Consider the following 20,843-nt stretch of genomic DNA (forward strand, 5'->3'; position numbering starts at 1 on the left):
CTGACAAAATCCTACATTAGGAGGACATTAGATAATTAGGTTCTAAGCTCCGCCCATGTGAATTAACAGGACTAACTACATTAACAGGACAGCTGCAATTAAACACATGAAAATATGTCACTGCAGGGTATTTAAGGGTCAAATGTGATTAAATGTGACATAGCTAAACACAAACAAGGCATTCTATTGATGTTTTTAAATCTCTTCCTAAGACACATTTGTTTTTTCGCTGGCTTTTAATGTTCCTTAATTTTCCTGCGCAAATCGCTACACAGTATGTCTACACTCATGTCATCAACATGGATCTGTCCCATATAGCGCCCCCATCAGGCCGATTTTTTCAAACACATTTTTGGACACTGCTCCTACAAATTTTGCCCTAAAATCACGAAAATCGGTACACCCCACATTCTCTGAGCCAACCAAAACTATACATTGTCCACACAACTAGGAACCAATGCCAGTTACATCCGTCTTTGTGTATACATGTGACCTGACGGTCGCTTATCTCCCGATTAGGGAGTCTTACTGGTAGGCCTGTTTGTCATTTATGCACCATGTACAGCACTTCGGTCAATGTCTCTTGCCTACAGTGGTGTGTTACTGTTTCAACACCTGACTTGCCCTCAGGATCAACCATACAAGTGGAATATAAGCCAGTAAACATGCAGGACTGGAATGACATCGATACAAAGCTCACTAACTAAGTGTTGTTGGTGCCACTGAGATGGTAAACTACAATTCAATGCAATATGACTACTGTGTGTGACTTAGCAGGCCTGAGAACAGGCTGAGAGATGTGATTTCAACATCTTCAATGTTGAGCTACTGTTAATAAAGTTCTGCAGTGAACAAACTAGCATTTTCATCCATCTTGGTCGAAGGGGGACATTGAAAATGTCATGACTGAGGGGTCAATAGACTTAAGCTTTGTGAAGTTAACTTTACAGCTCGTCTGTTATTCTTGACTTCTTTAGAGATTTTCATAAGAGATTTACTGGAAGGGTTATAAGACCAAAAACTATAGCTGAAAAACACACCAATCATGAACAAGGTTCAACATTTATTTTTTGTAGGACACAGGAATGTAGCCCTGCCCCGCTGTAATCAGACAAAATTCGGGGAAGACCGCCAAAGCACCTCAGACCGTAGGGATGGGACAATATACGATATTATCGTTTATCGTGATAAAAAACACTCACAATAATCATATTGTGGAGATTTAATTTATCGTGATATCATCCTCTGTCATACACTGGGATCAATTCACCTTTTATTTGCCGAGCTGCATATCCAGTACTATTTAAACCCTCTATAATTGGTAAAAGGTACATAATATATGTACTTGATACAGTAGTTTTTCACTCTCTACCAAATCTCTTTGCCAAAAAATAGACGATCTACAAGCTCACAATGCTTTGTGCTGCGAGCTTGTAGATCTGCATGATTACTGCATGATTGATCTGTCGCAAAGCCCTCTCTCTAACTGTGAGGATTGGACGACAGCGTAGCAAAACACTTCCACCCAAAGTTGGCTCCCATAACCCGCTAAAAAGCCCGTACCTTGGCCCCCCATCGACCGGGAGAGACGGGGCCAGCACCCAGGGGGTACCCAGGGGCCCAGCCACCGCCAGGGCTCCCCACGGACCCCCTGGGAAAAAAATATGGGAAAATAGTCAAAAGTAGCCGATCATAAATGTGACCCGATTAGGGAGTCTTACTGGTATATAGGCAAATTAATATCAAAAACATTTATATTACATTATTACGGCCATGGTGAAACGTTGCTGCTGGGGGACCTGCTACAGTGATTATAGCTACCCAGAACATTTGAAGGGAGCATTTTTCAAATCATTTTCCGAAACCAAAATCTGCCTTAGACTGCAGCCTGTCGATTGTAGGTATAAATTATCGATACATTTGTTGTTTTTGGGTCAGTTTTAAGTGCACTGCAATTAAGCAATGACATTGTTTTTTCCAGCGGGTAAATGCACAGGAAGAAAAAATATAGCAGATCCACAAGTCTAGGTATGCAGGTCGCCGGTTCGATTCCCGATCCGGACGACCTTTGCCACATGTCATTCCCCATCTCTCTCCCCATTTCCTGTCTGTCTACTATCCTAACAAATAAAGGCATAAAAAGCCCAAAAAACTAATCTTAAAAAAAAAGAAAGTCAGGTCTGAGATTTATCACCCAGCCCTACTTTAATGTTGAGTTACATGTTGTATGACATCATTTTTGTAGCTGCAAGGAATAATTATGGCAATTATAATTTGATAATTGATTTGCAGTATCTCATAAGCTACAGTGCGTTACTGCATCCCCATTATTCAGTTGCCTGCAAATGTATAAATAGGCTACTTTTTCCAGAATTATGTTTAATACCAGCGTTAGTCCAGAAACCCCCACATTTACATAAATCAAAACATCTATTTTCAATAAAGTAGTAAATGAGGATCTCCCTCAATTGATCTTTTCGAGAAATTAAATAAAGGTTGAATGAATGCAAATCTTTTGTATTGCTAAATGCTCATGATGTCCCCGAACATGCCATGACAAGGCAAATGTTTTCTTTGGATATTAATGTTATCACCACCGGCACCACCAAGATGGTTACTTTGTCAACTATCATTATTCTGATATTGCTACCATGCTGTTATGTAAAAATGTTCATATTCTGTTCACACAGTGGTTCTCAAAGTGAATTCCAGGTTGGAATCCACTTTGAGAACCACTGTTCAGGCCCAGGGACTCTGACACTGTTGTTTTTGACAACAAATTTTGATTTAGTTTTGAATAAAATGTCATTTAATTTTAGTCATAATTTAGTGACCTGAAGAGTTTTAGTTTTAGTCTAATTTTAGTCGACTAAATATCATACATTTTTAGGCGACTAAATCTACAGTTCATTTAGTCAACTAAAATATATTTTGGCAGGCCTTGATGGCATCGTAATGAGTGATTTTACACTTGGTTGTGTGCTGAAAATAGCAGATCTACAAGCTCACAACGCGTTGCGCGACACGTTGTGAGCTTGTAGATCTGCTATTTTCAGCACGCAACACTTGAGAACAACCAAACATAAAATGACTCTCTACTCCACTAGTCCCTCCCTAACGTTATAGTTTTGATTTTGTTGACGAAATTGTCAATATAATTAGTCTTAGTTTTAGTCATCACAGCTTAGTTTTTATTTAGTTTTTGTCAGTGAAAGAAATGCAATCGACAAATACTTTTCGTCATAGTTTTAGTCAACAACATCTACACTGCTCTGACAGTACAAATGGAACCAAATGAACACTAAGTCTCATGATGCAAGGTTAAATTAACATTATCTGTCTGTCTGTCTGTCTGTCTGTCTGTCTGTCTGTCTGTCTGTCTGTCTGTCTGTCTGTCTGTCTGTTTGTCTGCCGATTGTTAACCAATTTGAGTTAAGCTCTCCTCCACTCTTTTCAAAGATTTCACCTTGTGCAGGAAACCCTTTCACTCATTCTTTCCACTGTAGCCCACTTGCTGATTACTAGCTTGCAATGCAATCAGCCACTGATCAAATTCACCTGTGCTGCCTGCCCATCCCCCATCCCCCATCTCCCTCACTGCACTCACTCAAAACTGTGTGAGTGAGAAGCTGCCCCTCCCCCCACAGTCAGTTGGTTTGTTTGTATGCAGTCTGTACAAGGCAAGGCTTTAAATACTGTGAATATGTGTGAAAGTAAATCCTACGTGTTACTTTATGCTTAGGGTAGTCTTACTAGTGACTATATACAAATGGAACCAAATGGAACTCATAATCTGTGTAATCTATGCACATGGCTTATTTTTTTGTTCTGGTTAGTTAAAGCAGTGGTTCTCAACCTCTGGGTCAGGGAATTATTTTGGGGAGGGGGTCCCCAGATGATTATCTAAATGACTGTGCACCATTGCTTTCTCTCTGAACAGTAAACATACAGCATAAGGTTTAAGTGTAAGGGTATCTTCAGATTTCTAAAGTACCCTTCCGTAATCAATGGGGGCAATTTACCCCTTTTTGTGCAGATATATGACCGATTTGTTGCATGTCTGAGTCATCATGACATCACTGAGATGCCATAGACTCCTACCTACCCACTGTCTGACGTGACCTACCACTGCCGGATGCACCCACGCACACGCGCACACACGCACCTCATCCCGGATTGTATAACAGATTTCTTAAGCCCGGTTCACAATGCAACATGCTAGCCCAGATGATCCTTTTGCCGTCCTATAACCTAAAAGCCTAACATGGGTTGTGACAGCACTGAGAGTAGACACGTGCTACAGCCAATCAGAGAACAGGACAGGTGGCTTGTTTGATTTAATTCACACATTATTTTCTTTTATATAATTAAAAGACTGTTTGTCTGTCTGGATCAATCCAGTGATATAACTTTAATAATTCTCGTGGGCGAATCCAGGTGTGACAGAACACTCTCAATGGAGCTATTGTAGTCCAGCCTGAGGATGCAGTAGCCTAGACTCCGAACCTCTTCAGGCGATAAAAGCAATATAGTTGCAAATTCTTTATCCTCGCGTGCGTTGTGTACTTCAAGGAACTTGTGTACTTCAAGGAACTTTAAATCCCTGCTCCCTCAAGCAAGGAGATGAGGATTAGATTTGAGTCTGGAGGAATCAAGCAGGTTAGACTGATTGTAGTCCGAGCATTTCAGGCAAAAAAGTGCGCGATTCCATCAAAATACTGCACAAACTGGCCGGACTATAGTAACATTGTGTCACATATGAGGAAATGGCATATTCGGGACAACCTTGGTAGTAGGCTAATAAGGCTATGCTTTATTCAAGCCAAACGAGACACTCTATTTGGTGCTTTATGATCCCACAGGGAATGCTACAATTTGTCAATCAGTGTCATCACCGATAAACAAACTTTTACTGCACTGTTTTTACAGTACAGTAAAAGTACAGACAGTACAGTACAGACAGTACAGTTCAGTGATAAAAGGTCAAGGTCACAAGCTTATTTAGAATAATTTGACCTTAGAATTGTAGTAAGCTACTTTGGTGTCATATACTGTATCTGAAGGCTAGTGAAGTCACTGATCTACAAGATGTACACACAATTCGTAACACAAGAATTTTGCCTATACTGTGTAATACTGTGTAGAGGAATAATTCTAGAATCAGTATCGGGATTTAAAGGGATATTCCATTTAAAAAAACTCTGCCTTGCATGGGTCTGCCTCCCCAGGCTCAGGGCCTCTCCCCACACACACCCATTGTAACTTCAAACTCCATTATATTTTTTTCTGGTGACTCATACTACCCTCCTAATACATGAGCAGGCCATGTTTTTTTTTTCGATACAATTTTTCATTTATTTGTAATAATTTTAATTTTTCAAATTTTCCCAAAGAATTATTAAAAATAAATGAAAAGGGTTATTGAGAAAACACGGCCTGCTCACGTATTAGGAGGGTAGTATGAGTCACCAGAAAAAAATAGTGTGTGTTTTTAATGAAGTTTGAAGTTACAATGGGTGTGTATGTGGAGAGGCCCTGAGCCTGGGGGGAAAGATAACATTTACATCAAATATATAAATATTAAAAACTGTTCAGGGTGTTCATAAAAGCCTGATTAGATGATAAAGTGACCAAAATGATCTGTAGGCTTGAACTTAATTAGCATTTTTACCCAAGGGTAAAAATGGTGCCTGGGTGCCTGCCTACTCCTGTATGTCGGAGTTAACTTAAACTCATAACTCTGTACATGATGTCATGGTCATGATGTGGTCATGTGATACTGTATATAGGAGCTACGCTGATCAGCATACATGACTGTGCAGAGCTGCTACCAGTGGTGCTTTGGGGTTTTCTTTTCAGGGCGGACGGTCATTTATTGACGTCACATGCACGAGCGCCTTTAGATGTGTGCGTGCTAACTAAAAGTTTGCTTTGAACAAATCTCATCTATCACAGTAATGGAGCCAGGTAGCCTGAGACACGCACAATGCACATACAGTCACCGCTGGAAACCTACAGTAGGTGTTAAAGTAACCTATCCATATGAATAGGGGGGTATGTGCAAGCCCACCACTCACTGCCTGCCTGGTAAACCTGTTATGCGAATAGCCATTTGATTACCATGGTCATCACTTGTATAGCTACACATTTTTAAAGTGACAGTTTAAGTACTTTCTAATACCTCTAGAGTGACAGTTTAAATTAAACATTGGCCAAATTGACAAATATTATGCAGAAATTGTGAAAATAGCCAATCTACATCCTCGTGAGCATGTAGATCTGCTATTATTATTAATTTAGGGGGTTGTGTCCTGAAAAGGTTGAGAACCACTGCATTAATCCATTTAGGCCTGGGGCCGATTCTAAAAATGCCTTTTAAATCCGGCCAAGATTTTCATTAAGAAAACAAATGCAATTCATTAATAAAAAATAGAAACATGTAAGAACCACAAAATGTACAGTCAATTGGATGAGTGGTTTGTAAAATATGCATAGCCTCCTTGGAGTGAGCTAAAATGTTGGCAAACTTGGAAAATGGACATTAATATAAACGTGATTTTTTGGGACGTTTTGATTAATTATTACACAAAATAACAATACAACAATTGCAATATCTGGTTAAATTTGTATAATTAAGAAACATTGTCTGTATGTTATGCAAATCATGTTGCAAGCCCATGGTGTGGCAAACCACCAACATGGTAGACCCCTGAACAGTGTTTATGCCAAGTTTAGTGTGGATTGGAGAAACGGTGTGCCTGTGGCAGCCAGGGGCCCCTGGGAGCCACATTGGGCCCCTTGTGTTGCTATTATAATGGCCGACCCCTGAACGGTGTTTGTTCAATCAAGTTTAGTGTGGATCGGAGCAATGGTATGCCTGTGGCAGCCAGGGGCCCCTGGGGGCCACATTGGGCCCCTTGTGTTGCTATTATAATGGCCGACCCCTGAACGGTGTTTGTGCAATCAAGTTTAGTGCGGATCGGAGCAACGGTGTGCCTGTGTCAGCCAGGGGCACCCGGGGGCCACATTGGGCCCCTTGTGTTGCTATTATAATGGTAGACCCCTGAACGGTGTTTGTGCCAAGTTTAGTGTGGATCGGAGCAACGGTATGCCTGTGGCAGCCAGGGGCCCCTGGGGGCCACGTGGGGCCTGTGGTGTTGCTATTATAATGGCAGACCCCCAGAACGGTGTTTGTACAATCAAGTTTAGTGTGGATCAGAGCAACGGTGTGCCTGTGGCAGCCAGGGGCCCCTGGGGGCCACATGGGGCCCTTGGTGTTGCTATTATAATGGCAGACCCCTGAACGGTGTGTGTGCCAAGTTTAGTGTGGATCGGAGCAACGGTGTGCTTATGGCAGCCAGGGGCCCCTGGGGGCCACATGGGGCCTGTGGTGTTGCTATTATAATGGCAGACCCCTGAAGAGTGTTTATGACTAACGTTATTCACCCAAAATGCTATGTCATTGAAATGTTCATAAAAACATGTATGTGCATTAACAGGACTCTGACACCCAGCCAATCAGGTGCTTCAAAACATACACTGTGTGTGAATATTCATGAGCTTGTGTATGAACATGCAGTAGCATTACACAACCTATGGGGGCGCTGTTCAGACACAAAAAAGTCGGGTGTATGTGTATTAACAGGACATCAAAAAAAAAAGGTGGATTTGGGCTCTCTAGACCAATAGAAACACTTCTGCTATTTCAGAATTGTCCATGAATTAGCAGGACACCAGTCCTGTCCTGCTAATCCAAAATGTCCTGTTAGTGTGGTGTGTATTCAGGCCAATTGTCCCGTTAAACCACATTTACCAACACACACACACACACACACACACACACACACACACACACACACACACACACACACTATTAGTAACATGTATCACATATTATGTTGTAGTTATTAATAATGTATTACAACTCATTGTTCTCTCTCTCTTTCTCTCTCTCTCTCACACACACACACACACACACACACACACACACACACACACACACACACACACACACACACACACACACACACACACACACACACACACACACACACACACAGACTAGTCCAGATCCTACTTTGTATCAAACTGCCTCTTTCTCAGAGGTAACTTGCACAGACGTTTCAATGTCCCTTTTGTTCATTATGTTTTTCTCCACACTGGCAACCACAGTGCTTCTCTAGTGTGATCTGCCCTTGGCACTGCTAGCAGGGCCTATATTTGGACATTCCTAATGTGCAGTGCCTTGGGAATGAGTGTACAGTAGACGAGTCTAAACGATGTGCCAAACTGAGGAATGTGAATGAACATGATGTCAAATGACGTGGCAGTACAAACCAATCGGAACAATGATGAGGACAAAATGATTGTGTTTTTAATTAGGTAAACAATGTTTCATCTATTTATCCAAATTCGTCATCACCTCAGTCTTCTGTGTTCTTCCTTTTCCTGGTTCGAGCAGAGCGCTGCAGCTGTTGACCATATCTGGTGCTCCAAAGTCTTGACAATTCATAAACATTTTCAAGTGGGGATCAGAGACATGGAGCACCATATCAGGAGAACAGTGTGCAGAGCCCGACCAACGCCTGAACTCAGATGCCCTTCCCCATGTTGGCCAGTCCACACCAATGCAACTCCTTGAAACAAAATTGCAAGGATGTTGCATAGATGTTTGCAGCGGTCTGGACTGACCAGTTGGAGGGTGCCATTTGGGGATAATGGTTGCAAGGAGTTGCAAGGAGTTGCATTGGTGTGGACTATGGCCTCTATTTTACTCATGGGGAGAAAAATAAACACAAATCCCATAAGCCTTGATTCAAACATTTTGAAAATTAGACAATCTGCTATTTTTGAAAAACAATGAACCCTAAAACATGCCTAAAATAGGGATGCCAGGTTGGAAGTGGTTTAAATTGGGAGACATTGGCTGCATAATTGCAGATATCGATGTAGAAAAGTAAAACAATGGCCGATATAAAAGCCAAAATGACACTCTAGTAGTGTGTGTGTGTGTGTGTGTGTGTGTGTGTGTGTGTGTGTGTGCGTGTGTGTGTGTGTGTGTGTGTGTGTGTGTGTGTGTGTGTGTGTGTGTGTGTGGATGGGTTGCATGTCAGTGTGCACTTACATTATGCACATAATGTGTGTTTGTGTTTGAACAGGTTCACCATTTCATTACACTTCATAGCACTCCACCCACTGCTCCTGCGGTTTCAGTGGGTTCAACTGAAAGCTCTCAAATGAAACCTAATTTCAACCATACCTCATGACTGTGTCTCAGAGCAACGGTTGAGGGTAATGATGTTGTTGAACATGTGATAGACTCCTGGATTTTAGGAAATGGACAAAAACAAACCATTTGTTTGATCAGCTGTCAAGCCTGTGTGGTCAGCGAGCTTATCATAGCAAGTAAACAAAGATACAGGCTCAAGGCCAGAAATGAGAGAGCATTGAAACATTGTATTAAAGTACACAGCAGAACCCTGAGAATGTAAAAAAATGACTGGGGTCTGTTGCTGGGGTCACACTCTGGATTTCATTGTAGTCAACTTGGAACCTGGAAATATTGCAACTTGCATATTTTATGTTGGGTAATTTGCATGCTTTGCATAATTAACATTTGCATAATCACAAATGTAGACAATATTTTATGTTGGGCAATTTGCATGCTTTGCATAATTACCATTTGCATAATCACAAATGTAGACAATATTTTAGTACCATTTTCATAATCACAAATGTAGACAATATTTCAGCTATACTGCTAGCCTGATTTGGATAATATGTTAAGTGTTTCTGGGCATTACTGCTTGCTGGATCCGTTTCTGATTAAAAAAATAATTGGACATATTTCATCGCCCAATGGTGGGCTGATTTTGATGATGTTTCATTCAATTTAGAGGTTAGAGGATTCTGAATTAATTGTATCGGACAGATAACTCAAGTATTTGAAACCAACTATGAGGATATTCATGAACAGAATTATCCAAATGATGCAGAATTTGTTCACAGATCATTACACTCTGAGGTAGCTCACACATTCACAGTTGGGTATTGGAGTGAGAAGGGATTAAAGTAAAAAAAAAAAAAATACAGGAGAAACCCGGTTTTAAAACTCAAGAATACCCCAAATGATCAGAACTGCCATTGGGGATAATGGTTGCAAGCAGTTGCAAGTAGTTGCATGTTGCAAGGAGTTGCATTGGTGTGGACTGTGGATTGGCCTTTAGCGTGTTCCACTTGGTCATATAAGAATTTGTCAGTGTAAAACAGATTCTTTACATATAGTAGTAACACAGTAGTAACACACTTTAAGACAGATTCTTACATTATCACTTAGTAACACATTAAGACAGATTTGTCTTACGTTATCACTTACTAGCACACTCTAAGGGCCCTATTATGATCCAGGTCTTATGCCTTATGCCTTAACTTCTTTGCCTTTTTTTTACTATTTTGTTTTTGTTTTTTAAATATTTCAAATAGCTGATCTGCAAGTTCACAACGTGCAGATGTAGATCAGCATTTGAAGTATTTAAAAAAAAATCAAAATAGTGAAAAAAAGGTAAAGAAGTTAAGGCATAAGGCATAAGACCTGGATCATAATAGGGCCCTGAGACACATTCTTACATTATCACTTAGCAACACACTAAGACACATTCTTACATAACACACTAAGACATATTCTTACATTATCACTTACTAACACACTGAGACACAGCTTGGTTGAATGCGTGATTCTGATTGGTCAATCGAATTCAGCTATGTGATAGTTCTGTATAATGACTGATCATGGTCTATAACAGACCACTGTCTAATGATAATCAAAGGCTCAGAGCACCAGAGCGACTGTGTTGCGCTGGGCAGAGGGCCGTATTAACAAAATACTTCCGTTTGTTGTTACTTTTGGGTCAATTTATTAATTAAGTAGCCGTGTAATAAGCGGGATAATTGAGGGGTCGACAGTCATTATTGAGACAAAATCCTGAAAGGATAATTAGGCACTGATGCATACCACTAGATTACACTCTAAAACCACGTCCCATTTAGGAAAATCACACAATTTCACACAATTTCCTCCTTTCACGGTACGCCGCATGTTGTTCATGTCAGTTGCATTCATCTATGTCAAGGACCGCAGGGGAAAGCAATCAACTTGCCGGTGGGATACAAACCCAGCAGTAGTAGGAGTTTACATGAACAACCCTGTCCTGTCAGAGGAGATAGAGGAATGCAGAGTCACAGCAGCAGCCTCAATCTGTTGATGCTGAGTGACCAGTGGGACGATGAATCACCTCCGTGTCAGTGGTGCAACTTATTGCCATGGAAACAGCCACTCATGGTCTCTGCTTCTTTGTCCACCTGTTAGACGTGACCACCACACAGGCACACAGTTATATAAAGTTTCGAAGGCACACGCACATCCAAATGATAAAATACCAGGTGCCGGACAGGAGAACAAGTGAAACCTGAATAATAGAGTCTGCACACTGGACCATGCTCCCATTGATATTTATTGCGACCGTAGGTCGCATTTACTACCAAAACCTCCACGGGCTGTCTGTCAGTCAGTTAGTCCGTCAGTCAGTCACACTTTTGCCCTGCTCATATCTCCACAACCGTTGCCCCCATCCATGCCAATTTTTGCACACACACTCCTTGACTGCCAAACTACAACCTCCAAGGACCCCCGGAGCCCCAGGGACCTGGGGGTCCCTGGGGGACCCCCAGATGTAAAAAATGACCAAATGTGCTCACACGTCACACGTCACACTTTTTCCCTGCTTATATCTCCGCACCCGTTGACCCGATCCATGCCAGATTTTACACACACACTCCTTGCCTGCCAAACTACAACCTCCAAGGACCCCCGGGGGTCCCCCAGGTCCCCCAGATGTAAAAAATGACCAAATGTGCAAAAATGCCCAAATGACCACCCCAACGGGGCTGCTCACGGGGAATTCCCGGGGACCACCGACTCCTGGTGCTCCAGAACGGATGCAAAAGTGGTGGCGCCCCCAGTGGAGGACCCCCTGCCACTGCAGCGCACATAAAATGCCGTAACTCGGGCTAGGAGCGTCCGGGAGAGCCGGGGCCGGTACCTATTCGTCCGCCAAGGCAACGCGGAGACCCCACCCCTCATTTCTCACATGGCCCTATTCTAGCGCCACCTTCAGGCCGATTTTTAAAACACATTTTTGGACACTGCTCCTACAGTTTTTGCCCTGAAATCACAAATATCACTACACAGCATGTCTACACTCATGTCATCAACATGGATCAGGAAGATTTGGGAAAAACACATTTTCGCCCTATTTGTGGAGATAAGCCACCTACGGTCGCTTATCTCCCGATTAGGGAGTCTTACTGGTATTATTACCTCCTTTTGGTGCTAATAATATAATGGTATTTTATCATTTGAATGTGTTTGTATGTTTGTAAACGTTACGCACCACACACTCACGCCTGCAAATGTACATTGATGTATAAATACTGTCTATCTATCTATGTGCAACTGTTAGTGTTTACTCAGAAATGTTGACACTACAGGCGTAGGTGGTTTACAAGGAAGACAGGAACCGATACTTAATGAGGTGGAGGAGGTGTGATAGTACCACACACGCAGGCACACACGCACGCACACATGCTCTCACACACGCACACACACACACACACACACACACACCCGCACTCACATACACACACACACACGTAAAACACAAAAACACACTTGTTCAACACAAACACACACACGCAGATGTGAAACACCAAAAAATGTGATGATGTGTGTAAAAGCAAGGTAGCCTGACAGGAAGGTCAAATACTGATAAACACCCTTTAGTTGTCTGGTTAATTAGTTGGTCTGTTGGTTAATGGTTGGTTGACTTACTGTCTGGTTAACGAGCTGGTCAATAGTTAATGAGCTGGTCAATGACCAACTAATTAACCAGACAGCATTCAACCAACCACCAACCAGCTTATTAACGAACCAGCCAATCAATCAACCAACCAACCTGCTATTCAACAAACCAGCAATTTAACAAGACAACCAGTAAACCAACCAGCCAGCCATCTAGTTGACCATACAACCTGCTACTGTAGTTAAGTAGTTAGTAGTTAAGTCAATCATTAGCCATCCATCCTTATCTCCATCTCCCCTATCACTCCCTCACTATCTCTACTTTCTCTCTATCACTCCATCACTATCTCTATAGACTACTTTCTCTCTATCACTTCCCTCTATCACTCCATGACTATCTCTATGTCCCACTTGCTCTAGCTATCACTCCATTACTATCTCTGTCAGGATCTGTCTTTCTCTGTCTTCCTGTTGAGTCTTCTCGTGTTTCATAGTTATAGTTGGTGTTTTACTTTTCAGTCGCGTTCCTTTCATTCGGGAGTTTCTTTGTTTCTTAGTTGCAGTTAGGGTTTTATGTTGTAGTGATGTTCTAGTGTTAGTGTACTGTTACATGTCTTGTCTCACCAGTCATGTGATTTAGAAATGTTGTTCACCTGTGTCCTGTTTAGACCTAGGAAATCACATGTTAATTGTCCTTAGTGCTCACCTGTGCACTGTTTGTCCATGTCTGTTTGTCAGATGTAGCCACCTGGGAGTAAGCCTGGTGTAGATTATTTGATTCCGTGGCTTCTTTGTATCCTTTGGGTCTTTTCCCCTATAACTTCCTGGTGCCTCCTCCCTAATTTATTTTCCTTTTTGTCATAATGAAAGCCCTTGCATTTGGACAGCTCTAATCTATCAAGACAGATTTAGCGCTCGGCAGAATCTGCTGCCTATGGGTTCCCAGATTGGGACTGCTCTGCCTCTTTCATTCATGCACTTGGTCCAGCATTCTTATCTCACTTCATGGCAATCTCTCTCTCTCTCTCTCTCTCTCTCTCTCTCTCTCTCTCTCTCTATTTCTCTCGGCCCAGCGGCTTGTTTCCATTGTGTTCCATTGTACTCATTCAGTAATACAAGTAATACAATATAAAACATATTGGGATAAAGCTCAGTAGCATAATAGAGAAAGGAGGGATGGGTCAGATGATTCTACCATCAAGATGTTCATGGAGTTAAGCTATGTCCACAATTTTGAGAACAGGTCTTCTTTTAGGTTGACGCCCACTCGCAGCTTGGGAGCTTTGGGCTACACTGAAGCTTCATGTCAGTGAACATACAGTAGAGTGTAGCAACATTTTCATAAAATACCAAAGAAGTGTTTATTCTTTTTATTTTCACGTCACCCGCTACTGCTGTGCTTTCAGCAGAGTCGCATTTGACACAAGAGGTCTCCCACTCTCCCTCTCCCTTCTGCATCGCCTAGCCCTATAGGGGAGCGTCAACCTTGTCCAAAACCTCAGCCGATTGAGCTCCTCGCTATTCAACCTGTTTTGGGGAGAAAAAGAAACTGAACAACACTGACACCTTTCTGTCACTAAGCCATATGGTCTACTCTAGACTCGTGAGTGAGCCTATGTTCTTTTCAAGACAGATTGAAGTGCAGAGAAATTGCAGCATGTTCACTTTTCCGGCCTTTAGTTACCTCTCATACAGTATGTCAGAATGAACACTGGTAGAATAGTGAAATAAACATTCAAGTCACTTGTGAGAATATTCACGCTCAGGATATTCATGATTATCCTGATTATGTTGAGGGCTTAATTGGTGATAAAAGATCAAATCTTACATCCTCCCATCCGTAATTATGACCGCCTTATTCTGCATGACCATGTTCTACAAAGCAGTTACAGTGGATAGCAACCAACTCAGGGACTACTTTCTTGTATACATTTATTCTAGTAGTGACATTGTTATAAAATAAACTGTTTTAATATAGATATGTCTATGATTTGCATGTTGCCATTTGGTAGGCATTTCATAAATAGAATGGTTTTAGAACAGCTAAGGGGATCTAGTTCTAATAACACCCCTTAGCTATTCTAAAATCACTATAAACCACAGCCCCTTCCTTGGGTGTGTTTCTTTATAAACCCACAGGCCACAGGTTCCCTATTCTAGCTTCCTCCCCTACCGTTTGAAGAGTTGTCCTGACTAGCTCATTATAAGATGGCACAATTTCCGTCTACTCACTAATGTCTCTTTGGTGGGTCATGAAACCAGCTTACTAATAATGACATAATCAATGGGGATTCCAAGCTAATAGAAACTACAACCTTTCTCTTCCTGTAAAGTTAGCATTTCACCCTCTTCTTTACATCGGTAATGATTTGACAATAAAGATGATTTCAGAACTGTCCACAGCCCTCCTCTGAGAGGAAACAGAAATGGTGCCGTCTTATGAAGATAGATTTGAATTGAAAATGGGTCAAAAGTTCAGCAGGTCTCTATCGCTTTAGGAGTGGTGCAGCTTAATAAATATTGAACTTGGGTGTGGGCAACACATTCTCACCCCTAAAGCGTCATACAACCGACGCGTTGTGAAGTACTGTACTGCGTCGGACGATAGACGCTTTGGGATTGCCTACTGTTTCACGGGTTGGATGCATTGGGTGGTCTAAGAAGAAAGAAAAAAAAAGTAGTTCTCGAAGCAGGATTCGATACCGCTTTGAAGGGCTTACTGGTTTACCAGCCACCCGTCGCTACCGCTCACGCCACTATAAACAACGGAGCCATGCCGTCTCAGGCGCCGATGAACCCTGTGAGACGCCGCCGAGGGAGCGGTAGCGACCGAGTCGCCGCGGCGAACGGTGTGAACGGCGCATGAGCCGACTCAGCGGCGTTACCGAATTATGTGCCGTTATGGACAGAATAGTACATTTTGACCAGGGGACTGCTTCCGCGTCCGAATACGGCTCAAAGAAGGGACTACGTTATCATCCACGTTGTCAAAGATAAAAGCACAAAAAAAAAGTTAATTTCCCAGTCGTCTGGTTAGCTCAGTCGGTAGAGCATGGTTACGCAAATCCAGAGACCGGGGTTTGATTCCCTGTGACGGCCGTCATCGGAAAATATTCCAGGAAACACATGTTGGCGCATGTGTACCAAGACTCTCCGTCCTTGTCGTAAAAATCTCTGTTCGCGTCTGACCGTAGACGCAGTAGGCGCTGCATGGGTGAAGCAGAAAGTGAGTTGGGAACGTGTGGGGAGGGTGAAGCAGAGGGGGTGAGAATGGTTGGTGTGGTTATAACACATTCTTAAAACGTATATTCCCCTTTATGGCATAAATGAACTACAATGTATAAAATGCAGAAGTTACATCTCACTTCTTTCACAAAAACTACCGTGACCTAAACCCACAGACTGCATCAACAGAAAGGAGAAACATTCTTTGCATGTCAAATGTGATGTACCGGGCACACACATGATCAGTGTAAGAACGGTCGTGTGATGCGCTTTGAGGCATGGATTACGGATGGAGATTATTCCTGACAAGGCAACTGATGATTTTCATTTCAAATCACTATTTTAAGATGAAAACAGCTTGTGGAAGTGACCGCATTGATGGCCCACAGTATGTTATGGGGATGTTGTTGTTTTTTTGTTGCTCATATCACCAAAGCCAAAGTAATTAATCAGTTATCAAGATAAGTGTCAGGTTTAAATATGTAATGCAAGATGTCATTGCTGTCACTATGCTTACATCTAAAGACTTGTAGCTATTTCAGTGTCATCTCAGTTCACTGTCCTTCTATGTTTTTAACTTGTCACTGTGTGTTCCTCTGCAGGTCCAGTTCCCTGATGTGGAAAAGGTCGAGTGGCTTAATAAGGTACGTTTTCTCCAACTGTGTGTGTGTGTGTGTGTGTGTGTGTGTGTGCGTGTGTCTGTGTGTGTGTGTGTGTGTGTGTGTGTGTGTGTGCGTGCGTGCGTGCGTGCGTGCGTGCGTGCGTGCGTGCGTGCGTGTGTGTGTGTCAGTGTGTACACGTGCATGACGGTCATGACCACATGCACTTATGTTGTGGCCTCGTTTCCCTGCAGCGCCGGTTAGAGCAGATTATCTAGCTGTGTAATTAAGATCCTGAGTGAGGGGCTCAGATCATATCTGCAGCCACTCTCCAAATGGACTGCAGTCTGTCTCCCGCCGCACGGTAAAAGCCAGCATCAGCACCGGACTGGCATCCGTGTGGACAGGACAGGGGGAAAATAGAATGAAGCCTCTGACAAAAGCCCCTATTGTAGGAGGGTGGTCTACTGGGAGTCATCTTTCACAGCTCCTTTCCTCGCCGACGTGCGGTCGAATTGCAAACGCCCATGCCTGGTGGGCTAGAGAAAGACTATACCTCGTTCTCTCCCAGGATTTCCCTGCATATTATTATTACTGTAACCTGTTATAATCGACAATGTATAATAGGAACTGGTACAGTATGTGTGGATTGAACAAACTGATTTATTGTCAGAAATTGAATCGTGTGATGATTTGCATTTTATAGGCTGCACTGCGTCACTGTAAACCTCTTGGGTATAATGTGTCACTGTTGGGTAGAAACCTTGGATCTCCCAATTTCATCTTTTTATGTTTTTCTTTTCCTACATGAATGCCATATTTTCTTTGTTTTATTACAGTGCCACGCGAAAGTAGCAATAACCAAATAATAATTACACTGGGTGTGCGTGTGGAACATGCACATTTCCTGAAAAGTACCGGGTTTTTAACATACAAGGTTCTCACCCGACAGTGACAATATACATAATGCATAGGACTCCACCGCAAGGAATTCAGGCCTGTTTCATCTTTGGGTTGGAGGTGAGAGGAATGACATGTAGATGAGGAGGTTTAGCACCTACCTCTCAGACCTCTCACACAGAAGCTGAACATATAACACCACACAACGTGAAGAGTGGTTACACTTTAATGACAACTATATAAACAAGAAACCTTGTATGTTCAAAAACTTTCCTTTTCAGGAAATGTTAAAAAAGGACCTGTGTTCAAAAGGATCCAATGTAGTTATTATTGAGTCAGAAGCTCTTCTTAATACCTTTCATTGATTAAATATGTATAGAACCTATTAACAAACATAACCACTTTGAACCATGGCACAGAATTACAGAATTTCAAAAATAGCAGATCTACAAGTACCCAATACCTGAGCAATCACGACATGTGAGCATTGCTATTCGCGCCATGTAAGTTGTAAAAGTAGAAGATCTGCAGTATATGGAGATGGAGATACAAGGTTATAAGACCTGTTCAATATGTGAAGAGGATATACACGTATGTGTGCAAAAGAGGCCTTGCAGGATGTGAAGATATTTTCAGTAGACAGCTGAGTAGTTCAGTAATAAAGTAAAACCTAAAAATAAACGTGCTTTCTAGTTTTCTCATTATTTCTCCATGCTAACAATTAACCTCCCAGAGAGAACAGTAACTGGAGGGGGTTGTACAACTGTAAGTGATTAATTAAACAAATGACCAACTCCCAAAGAATTATTAATGGCCCACTTAGTCACATTTTCTTCATTGCCCACTTTCACATAAAAATGTTCATCAAAATCTTCATGGGTACCTTTTCAACATCACAGTCTATGGTTCTGGCTTTAATAGCTGGGTCTGACTTTGGTAAGACCTTGGAGTGAAGCTTGTCATTTATTTTTATGTTGTATTATTTATAGTTCCTGTTTTACATAATTACAAAATGAAAGAAGCACCTTTCAGTGGTTAAGCGTTCACAAAATAATTTCTAAATCCCTAAACTTCACTTTACATGAAACATTAGGTATTGTTGATTTATGGGTCTGGTTGAGAATTGAGGCATCTATTATAGAAGCTCTTGTCTTAAACATCATTAACATGGTTAAGCTGACAGGTTAAGACGAGAATAGGCGGCGTTTAGAGCAGTCCTTGTACCTAAACAGCTGTTGACTGGTCTCCAAGGCCACATGACAGCAGCAGGAGTTTATGACTGTTGTGGAGCAGACCAGTCCAATACAACGATATAGACCTGAGGTCGGATCTATATTCTATATTAAATACCGTATTCGAGTTAAAAATATATGTTCAAAGATTTGCTTTAATGTTAAAGATTTTTCAAAAATAGCAGATATACCGTATCTACAATTTTTGAATTGCCAAATTATAACATAATGGTGTAAGTGGTTCACTTCTTGTTATACACACACATGTAGATGTGTGTGTTATTGTATTGCCTTTAGGAAAGTTCTGCTTTTTCTGATACATTCATACAAAAACTGAATGACTGGTTTTCCTGGTCTGTAGATACTGCAACAGGCATGGCCGTTTGTTGGCCAGTATCTGGAGAAGCTGCTGGTCAAAACCATCGCTCCTGCCATCCAGAACTCGAACCCCTATCTGAAGACACTCAGCTTCACCAAGGTCAACCTGGGAGACAAGGTACTGTTATAGCTGTTTGACCTGAACGCTTCTCCTCTTGACATTCCCTGTCAAGAGTTTAGCAGGGGCGTAGTAGTGTAGTAGTGCAGTGGTTCTCAACCGTCTATGTTCTAAACCTTTTCAGGCCGCGACCCCCAAAATAATCATATTTTAACTGGGGACCCCCCCAGATGTACATGCTCACAACGTCTCGTGTTGTGACTTGTGACTAACTCGTGAGCATGTAGATCTACTATTTTCACAATTTCTGCCTCTAATATTTGACAATTTGGCAAATGTTTAATTTGTAATTTTAGAGGTATTAAAGTCCTTAAATTGTCACTTTAGAATTGTGCAGATAATGTTGGTTTGTTTACTGTTGAGTGATAAAACAATGTTCCACATTAAGTTAATCATCTGGGGATCCCCCAAAATAATGTGGGGGTCCTCCTGACCCACAGGTTGAGAACCACTGTAGTAGTGCACTAGGATGAACCGCTCTGATTTTGGTTAGTCTTGGTTATTGTAAACAAAGTAAATTCATATGATGAATATAATTCATTGTACTATGAATAGAGAAAAATAGCTACATTACAAGCTCACAACATGTCGCGAGGAAACACGTTGTGAGCGTATGGATCGGGTTATAACCTATAACCTATAATGCCATGCCCAAAATAGGGACACCAGAGTTCAAGTGGTTAATAGCAGCTGTTCTGTTCGCAGGCTCTAAAGGTGGTTGGGGTAAAGGCCCACACAGAACATGATAAGAGTCAAGTACTGTTGGATTTGTATGTGAGGTAATGTTTGCCACTCCAAGAAGATTACCGTCTCTGTCATTTCATATTTTGGACAATGTACACTACAAGCAATTGTGCTCTCACTCCTGTCTGTCTTGTCCCACAGCTATGCTGGCGATGTTGAGATCAATGTGGAAATCAGCAAATACTACTGCAAAGCTGGGGTGAAAGGAATCCAGGTAAAGAGTGAAGAGGTGTCGTTAACAGATTTTAACATCATTTAGTTACAGGGGTCATCAGTATGTCCATACACAGACAAATGTGTCTGTGGTATTATAATGTTCTTATTTTGATCATAAGACCCGATTACTGATGTCCCTAAACTCTTTTGCCAAGTTTTGCTATTTTTAAAAACATTTTAAAATACTTAACACATTGTGAGCTTGTAGATCAGATATTTGAAATATTTAAAAAAATGTTTTTCAAAATAATAGAAAAACATGGCAAAAGATCTTCGGGATAAGGGGTAAGAAAATAGAGCCCCAAATGTATGCCACATTAGGAGTCCACTAGTACTAGTGGTTCTCAAATGTTTTATTTGCAAGGACCTTATGGGTCCATTTGGTTCCATTTTACACTGTCAGAGTATGTAGTTAGTTGTGTCATTGACTCCAGACTTAACCTCCACTCTTAGCAGGGGTGTCGCACCAAATTCTGGGCCCTGGGTACAAGGATTCACTCACATTTTGCGCTTTAACTATTGCTTGTATATCTGCTATTTTTCAATAGCTAAATTATAAAATAATTAAGGCCCCT

General features: G+C 41.7%; 1 protein-coding gene across 1 annotated transcript in view; it reads left to right on the top strand.

The window, feature by feature from the left end:
* Positions 1 to 20,843, top strand: part of esyt1a (extended synaptotagmin-like protein 1a) — a 45,516-nt gene that overhangs the window by 1,346 nt on the left and 23,327 nt on the right. Inside the window, exons 2-5 of the mRNA XM_080734320.1 lie at positions 16,684 to 16,725; positions 19,174 to 19,308; positions 20,014 to 20,087; positions 20,194 to 20,266. Of these exons, the coding sequence (XP_080590446.1) occupies positions 16,684 to 16,725; positions 19,174 to 19,308; positions 20,014 to 20,087; positions 20,194 to 20,266 (324 nt within the window). The remainder of the gene's footprint in view (positions 1 to 16,683; positions 16,726 to 19,173; positions 19,309 to 20,013; positions 20,088 to 20,193; positions 20,267 to 20,843) is intronic.

The sequence above is a fragment of the Nannobrachium achirus genome, assembly GCF_963921795.1.
Source record: "Nannobrachium achirus genome assembly, chromosome: 9".
Classification (NCBI taxonomy): domain Eukaryota; kingdom Metazoa; phylum Chordata; class Actinopteri; order Myctophiformes; family Myctophidae; genus Nannobrachium; species Nannobrachium achirus.